This window comes from Molothrus aeneus, chromosome 4 (assembly GCF_037042795.1).
Source record: "Molothrus aeneus isolate 106 chromosome 4, BPBGC_Maene_1.0, whole genome shotgun sequence".
In the NCBI taxonomy this organism is placed as follows: domain Eukaryota; kingdom Metazoa; phylum Chordata; class Aves; order Passeriformes; family Icteridae; genus Molothrus; species Molothrus aeneus.
In genome coordinates this window covers 1,953,915-1,972,901 of record NC_089649.1, presented here as the reverse complement: position 1 = coordinate 1,972,901, position 18,987 = coordinate 1,953,915, and the positions used below count along the sequence as shown (strand labels likewise).

The window sequence follows — 18,987 nt, the reverse complement described above, 5'->3', positions numbered from 1 at the left end:
GACACACAGGGATGCCATCCTGCAAGTTGTGCTTCCCAGTTAAGACAAACACTCACAGAGCTCTGCAGAGCAAGACAGAGACAGACACAGCCAAGGTTTAATCCAGCAATGGTCTCAACCCTGCTTTGTACTCAGTTAAAGCTGAATTAAACAGGTTTCTAACCTGGCTATCTGGTGGGAGGCACTGGGTACCACCTGCCTCGAGAGCAGGGCAGGCTCTGGTTTTGGTATCACTGCAAGTCCTGTCCCAAGCTACACTTGTGCAAATATTCACAGCCCTTCAGGCTGGGCAACAGCCAGCAAGTCCAGCTACATACCAGGGTACAGCACACACAAGGCCAACACTCAATAACCTTTCTGAGTGTATCTATAAAGTCACTTATTTGGTTGCAGAGGTTTCCAGGACAAGCAGGGAGCTGACCCTTGTCACTGAAGAGTGCTGCAAAACACTGTGCTTGTGAAAAAAACCCCAGCAGATTTCAGCAGAGCCCCTCAGCAGCTGGCTTGTCACACACTGAGTGCCCTGGACCAACTCAGGGCAGCTTTACCTTGGCAGGCTAAAGGAGGGGAAGTCCTTGATTAAGGTTCACAGATGCAAAGAATAAATCACTAGTATTCGGTTAAAAATCAAAGTGCATCACTCTACACAAACCAACATCCCAAGAGGCTCAGGCTGCCTCCTTCCCTCCATCCCAAACCAGCTGGAGGTCACTACACACATTTACAGGTTTTGTTTTTACCTTCAAGCAATCCTTTGGCACTTGTCAAACTTTTCAGTTGAGTTCACTTCGAAAGTAAACAAGATAGAAATTTTAACAACTTGCCCACATTCAGGACTGTTAAAAAAATAATCGCTAATTAGGCTTCATGAAAACAAAATGAAGCCCTGGATCTACGTGCGAGCCAGTGCAGCTCAGCTGTACAAAACCAGAATCCCGCTCTGCCCATAGCGAGGCACAGCCAGAAAATAAGGCCTTGACTGTCCAGGACAGGCTTCATCAGTGCCACAAGATGGGACATCCACCGTCACACTGAGACGGTGACACACTGAGAACATCACAGGTCTATGGAGAGATTTCCAGCCATGCCAGAGGAGCACAGGACGCTCTTGAGATGAAGTTGTGGTGTCCAAAGCAGCCAGGCTTGAAGCAGAAATTAAATCCTCCAGCTATGCACACTCACCCCCCAGTCTGTCACTGTGTGTGTCACCAGCAGCGTGTTCACGATATGGCAAAAGAAAGCGGGGGGGGAGGCAAAAAAATCCAACTAACCCAGAGCAACGAGGCACAGTGCAGCCGAGCTCCCTCCGGCGGCCATTCCCTCTGGCAGTGCTGGAAGCCTGGACGGTGTTGGAAGCGCGCCGGAGCGGGCAGATCCCGCACAGACACACAGCACAGCACACCCTCAGACGCACGGGTGGAAACAAAGGGGGAAGGAGAGGAGGGCAGACGTGATGGAGGAATGAGATGGCTCTTCTCCTGGCAGGGGTGCCCAGATCCGCAGCTCTTCCAGTGCCCTATGGTCCACTGGGAGAGAGGGTACGGGGGCTTTGGCAAGGTGACGGTTACATAAAGAAGAAGCTACAGAAAAAAAAGAGAAAAACAGAAGAGAAAAGAAACAGAGATTCAGAATTGAAATGAAAAAGTGAGGGTGGAACAAAGGAGGAACAACATTTTAATATCAGTCATGGGGGAGGGAATGTACTGGACAGGTGTCACACACATCAACTCCGGCCTGAGCGCCCCGGGACACCAGCTGGGGTGGGGACCAGGCTCATGACCACCACAAGAAGCGACTGACAAACACCAGCACGAACCTACAGAGGCACCTCAGAGGCACAGAATAACCTGCTGGGGAGGCAGAGGCTGACAGGTGACCCTCCTGTCACCCCGCCACAGAACGGCAACAGCAAATGTCACAGAGGCCACGCAAAGACCAAAGCTTTGGGTAAAAATATATTTCCTCTCGCCACTTCAAGTGTTGGCACTATGTGGATCTGCAGCCTATACAAGACTTGAAGCATATACAAGAAATAACTGAGCTTATGCTAGAAGGTTATTATTCCATCTGTAATTCAAAAACTGAAATATTTTAACATCAAATAAAGTGACAATATCTAACAGATGCATACATATCATTTGCATTAACACTGTATGTAGGTTACACAATTGTTTAGTTACAAACATGGGTTATTTTCCAATAGCAAGGTAATAAAGTCCTACATCTATGGTTTAAGGCAATCAGGATATTAAAAATACAAGATTTCTACTGCTGTTCACAGCTTTGTTTCCCATTAATTAAAAAACCCTTCATATTTGTAGAGCTCTGTGCTGGCACACGCTGGCGAGAGCACCACAGATCTCACACCCTGCACATGCAGCCCAGGCCCGGGGAGAAGGGACACAGAAGGGGACTGGAGTCACACGGACACAGCTGAGGTGGTCACACACAAAAAGACACTTCCATCTGCACTGGGAGGGGTTGGGAAAAGCAGAGGAGAGCTGCCTGCAGAACCATCAGCCCTGTTTAACATGGATGTCTTCCAGGGAGACACGCAGCTCCCTGCTGGGATTTCAAGCTGTCAGAAGCACGCGGAGGGGTGACAGGAGTGGCAGCTCTCCAGCTGGAGAGGAGCCTGGGGTGGGTGCCAGTGCCTGCTTTCCCCTGTGGCTCCTGGAGCACCACAGGAGATGCATCTCAAGATGATGCATTTCACAACCACGAGCTCCAAGGGCACCTTCCTACTCACTGCCCTCCCTGCAAGGAACAGTGTCATCCCCAGAAGGTTCTGGGGGAGCAAACCCTTAATCCATCTCCTCCTCTCCCACTGCCTGCCAGACCCACGTGTGCCCCCTCTCTACAGAGCAGCCACAGCCCCTCATAGAGACCTGCACTGTCTTTGCTTTTCCATTCTGGGGGTTTGCTTCGTGCCCTGGGAACATCCCCGTCCCAGAAAAAGCACGTTTCAGCGTGCTGACATGCTCCTCTGTATTAGCCTAAGGACTGAAATCCACCTTGTGAGGAACATGCAGTTTTAGAGGGGTGTTAACCACCCCACTTGCAAGTAAGTGGACTTGGAGCATCTCCCAGAAAAGCACAGCTGCTCTCCCATCAGGAGCGAGGCAGGAAGGGTCAGTCTCTTCCTGCTGTACTTACATGCAGAGGTGAAAGCACATTCAGCCAGACCTGAGTCTATCATTCACTCCATGCACATCAGGGGCTACTGGAAAAAAGGCACGGGGAAAGGAAAAGCAACAAGAGCAGCAGGAACAAGCTAAACATGGCCCAGGGGTTCAAGATGGGGAAAAAAGTAGTTTCCATCTCCTTTGGCAAAAAACCAAAACAGTACCTTTGACATCTTCAAGTTTGTGGTTTATTCCCAGTTTCTCCAACACAGCTGGTTTTCTGCTGGAGAAAAACTCAACCAAAAAGACACTAATGCACTTGGCCACAGCTTTCTGTCAAAAAGGAAAAGCTCAGCTCAGTTGATTTCCCCTGCTAAACATCCCTTGAAGGGCTGTTAAATGAAGCAGGAGAAATAAATGTTAAAATTAAGTTTTCTACTTGGCACAAAACACTGGTAATTAAAAAGATGACATGCACAGAGGCAGCTGAAGCAAAGCATATTGCCATGAGCACTCGGTGATGGGCATGTGATGTGACTTAAAAAACTCATGCAAACAACTCAAACTTCTTCCTTCATAACTCAAGATTTTAAAGCTGGGTTTGCCAGAAGCCACAAGAACCAGAATTTCATTTTTCCAACTAACCCTGCAGCAAACCTATTTAACCTGATGAAAAGTGCATAGTTGGCAACTCCAGGAGGGAAAAAAAATGAAACCCAAACAACAACAACAACAACAAAAGAATAATAATTTTAAAAACTACTTTAAAAAATCTAAAAAAAAAAAAATATAAAATTTTTAAAAGGATAACTGCTTTATTTCCAGCTTATTTATCCATTTTTGCTGTCTACCAAGACATGGTTCATAGATATTCTCTTCCTAAAGCCATGTTTAAGCGGTGAGGGTTAAAAAGCAGGACAACCCATAAGCTAACCTCCAAGCACTTCCCAATCCAACACCTGAGGAAAAAGTGATTAAAAGAAGTGAGAAGTCTGCCTTTTCTTTTCTCCCCAGAGAAATTCCATCCAGAAGCAGGCAAACAGCTGCATTGGGAGACTCAGGTAGGAAGAGTTTTGTGTAAGAAGGGTTTAAAGAAGGCTTTTAAGAGACTGCATAGCTAGGAAGTGCTGGCTGTGCACTGGCAGAGGAAGAAATCCAGGAGTCACAGGGTAAGCACGGCTTGCCACTCCTTGGGAAGGAAGGGAATAACACTGTCTGCAAGCAATGGCATGGAAAAAACACTTGAAACAGCCCCATTTCCACTGTGTGCTGGCCAGAGAGCAGGGCCTGGCTTATCCTACAGCTCCTTGTCATGTCCTAGGAACACCTGAATGGGACATTATTCCTGCTGCAGGAGGGCTTGGGGGCAGCACAGAGACTGTGTCCAGGCACCTTCTCTCCCTTAACCTGGAACTGTGGATCCCACATGCTCCTGGAAGCTCCAAGAGGATGCTGAAGGCTCTATCTTCCCCCTGCCCAGGCATTTGATTCCATGAGGGCTGCTAAGCCTTGTTAAGATCCTGCCCCTTGGAAAGCAGGCAGGATTTTAAGGGAGGCTCCAAAGGTTTGAGGCAATGGTGCAGGGGGAACAGTGCTGGGAATGGTCCTTCCCCGAGACGGCTGAGCTGGAAGGGAGGCTGGAAACCAGGCCAGGGCGGAGAGCAAGCAACAGGAGCTACACAAATTATCATGCAAATGTCACGGCATGCAGGGTCAGTTACACTTGGTTATCTACACACACCCCCCTCCCTCTGCCCGATGGGACTGGGGCTGCTGAACACATCAGCTCCTCAAGGAACGTGGGTCAGGCCAAACTCCAGCTCCAGCCATGGCCTGGGCTGGCTGGGACATTCCTGAATCACTCATTCCCTGGGGATCCCACAGCACAGCCAGCAGCACTGAGGGCACCTGAGCCAGCCAATACCTGAGCTGCTGACAGCCAACTCTGAGTCTTGGTTCAGACTGGGGGCCAAAAATAATTTACTGCTGATGGTTTTGGTGAGAAAAATGCACGGTGTCATCATGATTACCTCGTCCCTCCACCCACCCCTGAACTTCCACTCGCACACAGTCCTGCACCCAATCCCTCTTCTTTCTTGTTCCCACTATGTTATTAGATGAGTTAATAGTTATTCATGTTAAAAAATGGAAAAAAATATAAAAAGAAAACAGATGGCAGAGACACATTACTGCAAAAGCAGGTGAATGCAGGAACATCCTTGGCTCGACAGGCTTTATGTGAAGCTTGCACTGCAAGTTAAAAAAACAGAACAAAAAACAAAAAAGTTAGCACTAATTGAACTCAAAATGCAAAAAAATTAAAGAAAGCCAGGAGAGCCAACACCAGCAACCCGCTCCGGTGGGTGGGCATGCAGATGGATTATGGAATTACAAAGATATTCAACCTCAAGGCTGGGCTCTACTCTGGCCTATGACGAGCAAAAGTAAAAAGAAAAACTGCAGAGACAGAAGTACTGACCAACCAACCCTGTAAGCCAGCCCAGGTGACAGCCTGTCACCACAGAGCTCGGTGGCTTTGGGGCTCATTTGTTCCCAGCTGGGACACGGGTGCAGGTGGCCAGCTTGGAGTACTTCCCATGGACATCCTAGCAGGATAGCTCAGGTATCTCACACCTGGATACCATGATGTCTCCAAGCACTAGGGCTTTCACAGTCAGCTCAGATCCTTCAGGCACCACCAAACCCCTCTTTTTACAGGGTGTTGGGCCAGGCCCTGACAGGGGTGTTGTAGCTCAGGGACTGCTTTGGGACTAGCATGGTCCCTGGTGGCCAGACCAGGCACATTGGACTGGAAACTTAAGTGGAAAGGAACTGAGAAAAAAAAAAAAAAAGGTTTTACACTTGGCTTTCAGAGACAGCTTTTAATAACTGGAGACAGAAGCCAAGCAGATGGTCCTGGCTCCTGGGGGGCTGCGGATGAGCAGCAACAACGGCACATGTTGAGGCATGTGGCCATCCAGCCAGCAGCAGGCCAGCACCAGAAGGCTGCTTGCCTCTCCCACTGGCCCTGCTGCCAAGAGCTCTCTCCAGACTGGTCAGGTTGGAAGCACAGTCCCTTACAGCAGGGGCTCAGCCCCACGTCCAGGCAAGTGCCAGAGTCTGCTCTGCAGCCACCCCTTCGGTGCCTGAGGGACACAGGTGTGCTGTCCCCAAACACTGCTGCTGTCAGGCCACAGCCCCAAACTTTTTAGATAAAAAAAGAGTACAAGCTAGAGAATTTTTGGAGGAATAGTCTGGAAATCAAGAAGGCTGAGCTTTCCCTCATGGAGTCAGGCCAGCAGCAGATTTCACCCTGAGCCTTCCCTCCAGCATGCACAGCACACTGGGAAATCTCTCTTGTCTAAATCAGAGAAATCCAATCCCACCTTGAGAAAAATCAAGCATTCCCATTAATTACTTTGTGGGGAGGCTGTAAGGGTCAGGCATGGCAAGGCTTTCCTCTGGCAACTGCACAAGAAGCACCACAGGCCATGGCAGCAGAGAGAGAGGTTGGAAGCCTTAACTACCCAAACTGCAGCTCCACATTAGAGTGCAAGGAGAAACTGAAAGCCTTCAGAAAACCAAGGCGAGCTACAAGGCAGGAGCATCAGCATTTCCCTTTAAAGCCTCTGTTAGTAACTCTGACACTAGAGAACACCTGCAGCAGGTACAGCACCTGGTGTGGAGCAACACAAAGGACACACTAAAACACGGGCATGTTCCTCGAGGCTGGATTTCTGTGAACGCAGCAGCAAAGCAGAACCTGTGTTTGTCACGGTCCCTGGGAACAGCCCTGTCTCACCCATGAGGCTGGAACCAAACAGGAGCTCACACTGACCACCCAAAGGGACAGAACTCCCCAGGCCATTCTGTACTGCACTGGTCCTACAGCTGAGAGACAAAAAAATCTGACTGCACAGTTCTTAAAAATACTAGGCTAACTCTGAGAGATAAGGAAAAGGGTCTTCAAAACTTTCTATTCTCTTTAGGGAATGCATCACCATGTCTGAGATCTCAGGTGAGAGAAGATGAGTGTCCCAGCTACCTGCAGCAGGGGGTTTCAGCATGCCTGGGCCTTAGCTGCCGACACTGGCCGGTTCCAGTGCTCAGCCCAACACCCCTGGGTCTGGTTTGTAAGGATTTCTCCCCGAGCAGAGTGTGCAGCATGCAGCACTCCACGGATCCTGGCAGGGCCCAGGGCCAGGTCCTCAGGCAGCACCGAGCAGCACGGCTCCATAGGAGCTACATCAATTTACAGCAGCTGAGGAGCCGGCCTTGGGCCCTGCCCACCTGCCCCAGGCAGCAGTGACCAACGCCAGGCACAGAACTGGAGACAGGGGCCATGCAGTGAGGCTGAAAGCTGTGAAACCCCAGGGCATCTGCTGCACAGCTGCTGCCATACAGCTCAGGCCAGGCTGCAGCTCCCAGGCTGGCACAGGAGACACAAGTGTCTGAGGCACAGCTCTGCTGGCACTTGGCTCTGCCAGGGGTGACACCACCCCGGTTACTCTAAGGAACACCCCATTCTCTCCTGGGCAGTGAAAGCAGCGTGGAACTTTCGTTTTTGTGTGTGGGTTAACCAAGTGTTTTCCAATGAGATTTGCTGCATCCCCAGCCTTCCCAATGGCAGTACCAACTAAGCCCCCTTAGCACAGGTGACTCACTAAGGAGTTGCATGAGCACCCTTTTACTAGGAATGGAAAAAGCCAGGGGAGGGCAAAGGATCACACTCCTAGGATACGAATATAAAATAGTAAAAAACAGTGCCATGATCTTGACTAAAAGGTAAGGGTTTCTTAGCTTATTATGTCAAATTGATACAACCACAAACGCCATTTAACTGCAATTACAGTACCGTAGTAGTTTGTTTTTCTAAAAAAATACAAAACCAAAGCTTCTTGTCTTTAAAGCAAGCATCCAAGTCATCACTTTTGGCACTAGCATTCCCCATGTAAAAAAAACATGGTGGTTTTGGTTTCTAATTTACTTCTACTTACAACTACAACCTTAAGGAATGGGATCTGGAGACTACCGGTGAAAGAAAGGAAGGGTAGCAACTCCCTTAATACTTCTGGCTCAGGCAGATAAATCTGAGTCCAGAACATCCCATAGTTCCAGAAGATGCTGAACAGATCACAAATCAAAACTCCACCATCCAATTGCTCTCCCACACCAGTCAGACTTGAAGATAAAATTTGAAGGTACTCTTCTAGCGAAAAATTAAGATCATGTCCCTGGCCCACCCTTTAGAAAAAAAAATATTTTATTTGATCAGGCTGAGAAAAGGCCTGTTTCCAGTCTGGTAATGGGGAAAAGCAAATACAGACATGCAGCAAGAAAGAAAAAAACAACCTCCCAAAACTGATAACAAACTCTACAAAGGGTGTGGGTGACATCCGCTTACTTTTTCTTGTCCTTGTCTTTCTTGGTTTGTTGAGAACCTGCCTGCTGAGCCTGTGACTGTAATAGCTGAGCTGCTGCCTTCTTCTTTTGAAAGTTGTTCAGCTCTTCCTCAAGTTCCTTCTTTTTGTCTTCCACCTTTTTCTTCTCTTCTTGGTGAGTCCTCTTTAGATGGTCAAACTTTTCGTGAAGCTGCCGGGACAGAGACAGTGAGAATTGGCTGGGAAGAGAGGAAGGAATGCTCCACCCTGATTTACTGGCAATGATGCCCCAGGTGTTCCTGCTGGCACTGAGGCCTCCCTGCACTGCCTGCAGGCCATGAGCCTGTCCCCAGTCTGCCTGACTCGTGAGAAAAGCCCTGCAGGTAACACTCACTGGCACTCAAGAGAGCAGGAATTCCCATAGCAGCAGGCCTCTGGACACTTGCACACCTCCATATTCCATTCCTCAGTGCTTGGTACCTTGGTACTCTATCAGGTTCATGCAGAGCAAGGGAACTTGGGCACTGAGGGCTGTACTCTTGTCTGCACCTCTGCAGCAGCACAAGGCCTGAGGAGCAGCTTCCTGCCCCAGCAGGACATGTTCTCTAACAGCCCTGCCCTCACAGTTACAATATACTCACGTCCTTCTCTGCTTCCTTCAACTCTGCTTCCTTCTCCTTCACTCGCATGACAAACATCTGCCTCATTTCATCCTCCTTCTTCTGGAGTTCGCCCAGGAATTCATTCCTCTTTGCTTCATAAGTCTCTTGGAGACTGTTAAAAGCACACAAAACCCAGTCAGAACAGTGTTTCAAGCACAGCCAGGAGCTTCCAGCCCTCGGAGACCTCAGCACTTGGGCTGTCGTGTCACAAAACACGGCACAGGCTCCAGCAGAGGCAGCATCACCCCCGTGAAAGCCATCCCAGCTTGCTAGGTGGCAGCAGTGGGAGGCGAATGGAAAGGAGGAGCCGAGCTCCCTGCACAGCTTCCCGTGCATCACTCAGCAGGCAAGGCGGCTGTCCTGGAAGAGAAGCAGCCTCTACACAAGTGCCTGCAGCAATCCCCGATGCCCACGAGGCCGATGATCCCTCGGACCCACACCGCCTCCCTTCTCCCTCTGTCTGGGCCAAGTCTCTGCGTTCCAAATGCAAGGTTTGTGTAGCAAACCGGGAGAAATCTGCCCCTGTGTAGCTCGTTAGGCACGACACTGACACAGAGCAGAATTCATTTTCACTACTCATTGCTAATAGAGTCACATCGGGAGCTTGATTTAGATAACACCATCCTGGGAGACCTCCCTTTCTCCTTTGGCCTTTGCAAACCATCAGCAGCCTTCCTACTCCAAATAACCACATGACTGGATTCCTTCATTCCCCCTCCACTCCTTGGCATTCCTTCCCCAGCACTGAGATAGGCAGTGAAGACTTGGGACATGAAATACGTTGTCCATGTACCTCTGAGATTTTTAAAGCCTCTTAGGAACTCTGGATGCCAAATTCCTCTTTTGTTTTATTCCTTAAATGGATTTGGATAGCCCAGCCATAATGATAGTGTGGGAATGATAACTATTTCCCCCAAGAGGCTTTTCTGAAAAAGCATTTTTAAAATGAAAACTCCACTGAAGTCACACAGACACGTTGCATCCATGTGCCTAAGGAACACATTAACTCTTGGGCCAGTGGAACATCCTAATTCCAACAAAGTTAAACTTTTACTTTTCCTAGCAGTGTTGGGGGGTTTGATGGCTTTTTTATTGGTTGGGGTTTTTTTAGGGGATGCAATATTGAGCTGGGGAACACAACTTGTCAGTTTATCTCAAGCCTTGTATTTAACTCTGCTAATTAATAGGCACTTCAGTTACTTCCTAAAATACCCTCCAGACAGGATGCCCAGAGCTGTTCTGGCACAGCACTGGCCGCCCCAGAGAAATCACACCATTCCACATGACCACACCAGCTTCCTACACATGGAAGCAAAAATACTGATTCTAAAAACTACAAAAATCCTTTTGTGGGAGAGCAGGGCAAGAGCTATCTTTGGATTTTTAGCTACATGCAGAACCAGACCTCTCACAGCATACAGTCTTCAGGAGACTCAAAACAAAACCTCCCTAAAATTCAGTGCTGGATTTAATGCTTTGACTGTAGACACCGAAACTTCAATTCCTTGTGAAGGATGTGGCAAAGCCTGAGGGCAGGTGAGCCTTGGCTGCTCAGTGAGCACAAACTGAATCTGCAATTAGTGCCACGCTGTCCTAGGGAGCAGCAGAGCCTCAGAGAGTGAAACAGAAAGCTCTGCATGCAGCTCATAGGATCATGGACTGCAAACCACTCCTTCCAAAGCTCACTTCCAAAAACACCGTGCTGGGTGATGGGCAAGCAGGAAAAGCCTGGCAGGAGCGAGAGGGGCAGGGGCTTCCTGTTAAATTGTCCCAGGTTCAAAGCTTCATTCTCTGCCGCAGTGACTCTGACTTCCAGAGGAGCCAAGTTCTCAGAGAAACAGGCCTGGCAACTCCCAGGCTGCATGTGAAAAAAACAATTACAGCCCTAAGGAATAACAGTCCAAACCAACTGGGATCCCTGCTGCTTCTCACAGGCAAAGATGACAAGGGAATTGGTTTTTAAGTACACAACCATATGAACCTAAACTACAAGAGTAACTTGATTTCCCAACACGCCCCCACACACTGAAGGATGCCCTGGCAAATAATATTATTTGAAAAAGGAGTATTTTGAAAAGCTCAACCAGAACAGCAAAGAATCCAGCCCACAACAGACAGAGGACAGCAGAAGGGTCTCTGTGCAAAGAGACCTCATTTCATGGAGCTGATGCCTGTTGGGATCCTGGGGCTCCCTCCCGACCTCTTGCAGCCTGGCCAAGCAAGGTGGGGGTCTCAGACATGACCAGTGCCCCTTTTCCACACCTCACAGAAGCTCCTACACAGCACCAAGGCTTTGCTGGGACCTCCTGCTCTGCTCCCCCTGAGATTTGCCAAAGGCTCCCTGCCCCTGGCTGATGCAAGCTGGCTGAAGGGCAGCAGTTCCTGTGGCTCCTGGGGCCAAAATGCAGGGAAAAGCATCCTTTTGATCCCTGAGCTCAGAGATATTGTCTCCCTCATTTCAGATATACATCAGCCTGAGCCAAACAGCTTGGGATCATAGGTTTTGTTTGTTTATTGGAGGGAAAAAGCACCCAGAGTGAGCTGCTCTGAACTAGCACGTACCAGATGGAGGAATTCTGTACATTTTCATTTCCTTTCTACTTATAGCTTGGTCAAAAGAGGCCTCATGTACAGGAAGCAATGGAAATTCCTCAGATTCCTCCAAAGGAAGGGCTGAGCCCATCTTAAGCCATTGCTCTCCAGAAAGGAAATCCAATAAAGCTTCACACTTGGGCTTAGTAACAGAACTGGGCTTGACTGATTCCAGCCAGGTTTCTGCTGCAGAAGAAGTGCAGCTGCATCGACTCACTAAGTCAGAAACAAGACCCCAAACCAATGCCAGCCCCTGACACACATGTGTGTTACAGGGGCAGGCCTCCACCGGTGCACTGGAATTCTGACTGCCTTCCCCAGGAGGCAGAGAGGAACATGGAACACTGTGAGGCAGGGGATGCAATTAATGGGGAAAAGCTGGGGAGGAATGGGAAACAGGAAATAAAGGGAGAAAACAAACACTCCCTCCCAAATTCTCACACAGCTGCTGTCCCTGGCTAATGGCTTGGGCTGCAGACCAATAAAGCTGTCTGACAGAATGAACTATGTGTTCAGTAATCAGCCAAACCTCAGGCATGAGACTGTGGCACCCTCTTCATAGCTCACCTTGGGCCAGCTGTGAAGAGCTCCAGGAGGGTCAAAAGATCATTTACCCCAGGATGTCCCCAGAACATGGGCCACCTTGCTGTCACACAGACATGGCTGCACTTTTCCTAACCAGAATTTCAGGCAGCCCTGAGCAGCAGCAGAGCAAGCAGACTAAAGAGCACAGCAGTGCCTGGATTGCACATCCCTACCTGAAAGGTTTGCTGTCTGGATCTGTGTCCTTGAAGCCCATCTCTTCCAGCTTGCAGCGCCTGTACAGCTCGTAGTGCCGGGTGTGCGTCTGCTCCCGCAAGTCCTCCATGTTCACTCGGATCAGCATCTCCCGCAGCTTCACAAAGTCACAGTGGTTTTCATTTTCAACTGCAAAAACGACACAATATCCACAGGGAGAACGTGAAACCCGGGAGCTGGGCTCCCCCCTTCCCTGGATCTGGGCCCCAGTGCAGCAAACCTCAGAGCTCTTCAGGCACACAAGCACAACTCCACGTCAGCTCGCACCAAAACGCCCTGCTGAACTGGGGCTGAAGCCGTCCCACGCCAGCACAGGCCCGAGTTCAAGGCCTGCACTGGATTTGCAAGATTTGCAAGATCTGTGCATTGCCCATCCGTCACAGGGCTCCCACCTCCCCACCCATTTTGCCACCAGCAAGGTGATGATCTGTTTGCTCACAGGATTTCACTTCCCACCCAAACCCACTCAAAATCTTAGCACTCACAGGGGCTTGCAGAGGCCAAGTCTAAACTCAATCTCCAGCTATCTGGTCCTAGTTTTCCGGGAACAGCAAGAACCCAGAAGTATACAGGTCAAGTCCAAGACCTCCCAAATACATCAGCTTCTCTCCTAACTGTTTTTCCCAGTACCATCCTCTGGTAAACACAGCTGAGGTCTCTGAAGCTGCTTCAGGGGCAGCTGGTATTACTGAGAAACCAGAGAGTTGTACAGAACTGCACTGTGAATGCTCCCCTGCAGCTTCCTGGGCCATTCTCCAATGGGATACACAACCGAAGCCACAAGGAGACCATCACCATCTCAATCCTGTACTTCTCAGTGCTAGTTGGAAAGCAAGGATCAGCTCTGGATTTTTGGCAGCTTCAGTAAAGCCTGGGCTGAAAACAGTGTCCTGGCCAAACTCTGCCCTCCTGCAGGAAGGAGCTTTTGGCTGCATGTCCAGATGCCCATGCTCAGATCTAAGCTGTGCTCTCTCAGATTTTGGTAAGGGACATCCAGAAATGGAAGTAACAGAACTGGTTATTCTTGGATCAGAAGGGGACAGGGTGAGAAGGCCTGGCTCGTGCCCTTGGTAACGTACCCTGCACAACACCCCAGGGGTACTGCCTGGCTTTCGCCATCTTGTTGCCAATCTTCACTTCCTCAGTGCTGCCAACCACGGCAAAAGGAAGGTGGACCTACAAAAGGAAAGGGACAATGAGGCCGGGGGTTTCCTTTGCTGCCTTGCCAGAGATTGTTTCTCAAGAAAGCTGTTTACTGGGGCAGCTCTGCTAAATTTAAGTTGTTTAAACGCCTTTACAATTTGTCTGGTGTTTCAGGAAGAGCAACAGGACAATCTGGATGAGAAACCTGATCAGACTTAAAGCCCAAAATTCTGAAGTCGTAAAAACACAAGATACATACATTGTTTTCCATTTAATTACAAAGCACTACTGTCTTAAGCACAGAACAAGTCTTACAAACTGGAACTGAATTTGAACACCGAGAAAAAAGAACCATGAAACAATAAAAAAGAAAATACACTAGATCCTCTCAAGGAAGACAAAATTCAGGGGGATTTTGCTGCTACAAAGAACTGCTAATGCTTCCTCTTACACAGGGCAAAGCTGTGAGCAAGGGGAAGAGCGGAGCTGACCCAGCCCCCAGCTGACACATCTGAGTCATGGAGCTCTGCTCCGTCCAGGTCTCTCTGTGGGTGTGGTGGCAGCAATCTGGGATCTATTCCCAGAAGTGTGGCTGCTGCCAGGAGGGAGCCCGCCTCAGCTGCCAGCCCAGCCCAGCCCAGCGGAACTCTCCCTGCCTTAACAGCATCCAAAGGGGCTGGGTGCAAGCTCTGGGAGCAGGAGCTGTGTCAGCCAAGCTGTGGTCACAGCCTGGGTGGGAGGGGAAGATGTCAGGGCAGAGGACATGGGATTATTTGGCAAAGGGGTTTCCCAGCAGCCAGGCTGCACCTGAGGAAGGCAGAGCTCTGCACACAATGCACGCTGGTAGAACAACATGCCTTCTCTGTGCCAGCTTCTCCCTGCTCAAAACAGCAAGAGAGGCAATAAGGAGCTTTGGAGAGGGTCTAACATTCAGCTGGATGAGATAATGCCCATCTACAAGCCCTTGAGCAGCAAAACTCACAGCAGCCTTCAAGTAGCAAAGAAATAGCTCAATGTGAGTGCATTTGCTTTAAGACTGGCACATCCTCTTGGGGCCAATCAACACCTCACTGCCAGCAACCCTGAGCTCAGATTCTCCCTTTGCACCCTGAGTCAGGCCCTTGGCAAAGAGCTGCTTCCCTTGGTAACCCCCCACTAAAATGTTAGGTCCAGTCTAGCCCTTAGTGCCCTCCCACCCAGTGTCCAGAGGCAGGGGAGGACACTGCCTCTAGAGGAGGCAACAGCCAGAGCCACTGATGGGCTGTGGAGAGCTGGAACATCAGTGCCGGTGCCCCACTCCCAGCGGAAACCGAAACAAAGGCGGCAGCGAATGAATCACCCCCATGAAGCAGCCAGTGGTCGTTTGGGACAGGAAAGCCAAACCTCAGCTCTCTGCCCTGACCACACTTAGGCCCTGCCTCCCATCCTCTTCCTTTCCTGAGACGGGAATACTGCAACAGGGGAAGGATGTGAGAACTGCAATGGGGGAGAAGTGGTTTGTCACACAAGGAAACGTATCAGACCAGGTACTGCCAGCTCCCAAAAGCCTTCTGGCCAGGCTGATGTCCGTGCTTAAATTGCAGTTTTGAAGCCAAGCAAGACCCAGCAGGGCCATCAAGGACAGGACCAAGCAAGGCAAGGGCAGGCACCTCCCCAGATAACATACACTCATGGTGGCATTGATCTCGGCCACTGTCTCCTCATCGGTGGGGAACTGGTAGATCTGGACGCCGTTGCTGACCAGCTCGCTCATGATTTTGCTCTTGAACTTGTGCAACTCGTTCTTTGCGATGGTGTCGGCCTTGGCAATGATGGGGATGATGTTCACCTGCAAGACAGGACAGCACAGGTTGCGTCTCTGGGAGAGGACAGAGCAGGACACACAGTGACAGCCCTGAAGTGCCACCAGCCAGCACCCCCAGCAGATGAACTTCCCTGGGGCTGCTGCTGCCAGCAGCACCACCTCAGGCAGGATTTCCAGGCAGCAGTGATGGCCTTAGAAAGAAGTCAAATGCAATTTGGCAACATGCTATTTCCTGTCCTGTCATACTCCCCTCCTCATCTGAATTGGCTGGACAGGAAATGTTGTCATAGATTATTATGAACTGCTCCAAAAAAAAAAGAGAAAGGAAATGACCATATCTGCACATCCCCTGGTACTGCAGCTGGCTGGATTTCAGCTGGAGCCATGCTCAGACAACAGCCTGTCACAGACCCCCACTTGGGGAATGTCACCAGAGACACCAGAGGGGCAGCAGAGCTGCTGTCACCCCACAGGAGGTGGAAGCAGATGGTGCCTATCCAGCCCTGGAACACACAGGACAGGGGCTGGCAGTAACACAGGCACACTCCCCCCACCTGTGTGCCCTTATGTGCCCCTGGACCCTGCAGAACCAGGGATCACTCCTCCCTGCACAGCTCTGAGATGAAAGATGAGTTACTGCCTCTCTTCCCTAGGCAGGCTGTTGGCAAGGATAAAGATCCTGCCTTCTTTCCCTGTCTCCTCCCTTCAGAGGGACAGTTTCTGCTTTTGATCTTGCAGGTTTGCTTTTCCCTGCAACAGCAGACAGAAACTGTACTGAGGATAACAGTAATATCGACCCATATGGAGGGATCTTAACTATAGTACTTAAAAATCCTCTTCTAGTACGTCACTTAATTCTGTTTGGAGCTATTAAATCCCCCTTGGCCAAAAGACAGACCAGGAATGTCAATTAGCTCACTTGGGATAAATCTCCGTAACCTTATTTTCAGTTGAAGAAGGCAAGGAACTTTCTCCCTCCCCACATAAAACCCAATCGATTGGCCTCTCTAGGAAACAAAGAACCACTGTCATCATTGATGTCCTGCAGAATCAGGAGCCAATGAGGTGCACAGTGGACTGATTTAAATTGCTTAATCATGATGGAAAGGAGCACAGAGAAGGCTCAGTTTAGCTACTCAGGCTCTACATTTGTACCTCAGTTATTTTTCCTAGAAGAGGGGCAATCTCTTTTGAACCATGGTTTAAACCAAGCCCATGAGGGTACCTGGAAGAGCCAGGTAGAGGGTACCAGGAAGATGCCAACTAACATATTTATTCAGATTCTTGTTTATGACTTTACAGCTAGAACACCACTACATTTGCCATAGCAGATCAAATCACTGTTTTTGTCTAGCTGGATGAGGTCAGAGCAAGCAGACACAGCACCTCCATTTGTTTTTAACTGACTAGAAAGACAACCTCAACTGTCTTTATTGACTTTAAGGATGAGCTGGGGAGCATGTGGCCAAGCTCCCCACCCAAAGTAGAGCTGGAAAAGAGCAGGAGTCCAAACTCTCAATAAATCTGTGCAGCATGTGAAGCAGAATAATGACCCATTGTAGCAGCTTGCCCCAGGTACACCTCTCACACTTTTTGTCTGCAGTTCTCCACTACTAAACCCTGACATGATTTTCCCAAGCAGATGGCAAGATAATGAAAGCACTACAGGGCCGTGGTGACCCAGGCAGCCAGTACCTTACTGTCCAGCTTCTTCATGGTGACCAGATCCAGGGACTTGAGCGAGTGTCCAGTAGGAGCAATGAAGTAGAGGCAGGCGTGGATCCGCGTGTCGTGGTAGTTGAACAGGGACCGCTTGATCTTCAGCTCTTCCTGCAGGTAGGCTTCAAACTGGGCGTCGATGTATTCCACTATGGGCTTGTAGCTGGGGAGAGAAGGCACAGAGAAAAGCAGGGAATTGGAGCTGGGACCACACAGGCCACTGATGGACACTCAGGAGCTCTGTATGGCACAGGACAAGCACTGCTTTAGGATACTCCCCACCAACCTACAGTCCCTCCTTCACAAGGGTGTGTTTCCACTTGGTGCACAGGCAAAGCACAACAGATATGACAGCCCTCAATTTCAGGTGCATGGAAACCACACAAGACTGCTAACCTGAAGAACAATGCCTTTGGCAGTCCAATTCAAGTCTGAGCTGCTGCTCTGCCAATCTCACTGAAAATCATCTAACAAAAAAACTTAATCATGAATACATGACCTACCCTCTAGCTTGTCCAAAATCTCATCATCTTAAAAGAGGGAAGGGAGAGTCACAAGATAAGAGGGACTTGTCAGGAACTAAAGCCTATGAGCAAAGCTCAGAAGACAACTGCATCATTCATGGACATTGGTGGGACCATTTTGTTGGAGAAAAGGCAGCTCATGCAGCATAACATGTCCTTATTCAAATTAACTGTTTGTGCTTCTGGAAAGAAAATTGCTCCATGTGTTCCCCCTCCACCAAGGGCAGCTTCATGGACATCACTAGGTGGGTTTGTAAAATGATTGTCTCTCTGGTTTCCTGGCTTATGGAAATTCTGCCTCTGACCATGAGACACCAAAAACCTCAGAGACATGCGCAGAGAAAGCAGTAAGGCCTCACACTGGGAGAAATGTTAGCGAAAACCCCGTAAAAAAAGCAGAGCAAAGGACGACTGGGAAGCCTCAAACTGGAGGACAGAGGGAATCACACCCACCACAGTCGTATGTGCCAGGACACAGCAGGAGAACAAAAGCTCTCCCTAAGCCCTGCTGCCCACCCCTCTCTCCACGGGGTTAGGCAGAAACAGCATCTGGGATGGGAAACACCCCCAGAACCTGCTGCCCACCTCAGAGGGCACCAGCAGGGGGATGTGTGTCCCAGCAGAACTCAGATTACCTGTCATCCTTGTTGATCTGATCACCAAAGCCCACGGTGTCCACGATGGTCAGCTTGAGGCGCACGTTGCTCTCCTGGAGCTCATAACTGCGCGCTTTCAACCTGACGCCAGGCTCGTTGTGCGTGGCAGGCTCGCTCTCGAACTTGGTGTTGAACAGCGTGTCCATCAGCGTCGACTTGCCAATGCCAGTTTCACCTGAGCACACAGAAGTGACAGAAGTGTCAGGACAGGGTCTCCCTCACCTCTTTCTCTGGCACGTTCCCCAGGTTAAGGAGTTATTCCACTTGGGCAGCAGTGGAATTAGGCTACATGCACATCGCTAAGCAAGATAATCCCTGCAGGAACAGATGTCTTCAGAGACAGTCCCCTTCTTGACCACTGCCCCAGGACTGACCCAGGAACTTTCTTAATGGTATCAAATTGCCAATTCTCTCAACTCCACACCTGATTCCCTCATTTTGTTTCAGTGTTTTTCAGGCAGTTTTATTGTCTCAAGAAGATCATCCAATACCCATAGTGCAACTTAAGACAATAAAAATCTGATACAGAGAAATATATGCAGAGTTCTTGAAGAAAAAGGCACACTGGTTAAATACCAACTTT

At 49.5% G+C, this 18,987-nt stretch overlaps 1 protein-coding gene across 4 annotated transcripts in view; it reads right to left on the bottom strand.

Annotated features, from left to right (window-relative positions):
• SEPTIN11 (septin 11) overlaps positions 1–18,987 on the bottom strand; it is a 45,011-nt gene that overhangs the window by 1,127 nt on the left and 24,897 nt on the right. Inside the window, exons 3-10 of one of the 4 annotated variants that reach the window (XR_010783610.1) lie at positions 18,384–18,579; positions 17,201–17,387; positions 15,368–15,529; positions 13,638–13,734; positions 12,519–12,687; positions 9,148–9,280; positions 8,530–8,717; positions 741–1,580 (exon numbers count right to left, since the gene is read on the bottom strand). Coding sequence is in view for 2 of the 4 variants with exons in the window: in XM_066549389.1 (XP_066405486.1) it covers positions 1,565–1,580; positions 8,530–8,717; positions 9,148–9,280; positions 12,519–12,687; positions 13,638–13,734; positions 15,368–15,529; positions 17,201–17,387; positions 18,384–18,579 (1,148 nt within the window). In the remaining 2 variants the exon portion in view is untranslated. Of the gene's footprint in view, positions 1–106; positions 1,581–1,942; positions 5,376–8,529; positions 8,718–9,147; positions 9,281–12,518; positions 12,688–13,637; positions 13,735–15,367; positions 15,530–17,200; positions 17,388–18,383; positions 18,580–18,987 lie in introns of those variants that run through there. The other 3 variants (XR_010783611.1, XM_066549389.1, XM_066549388.1) reach the window with 3 other exon arrangements.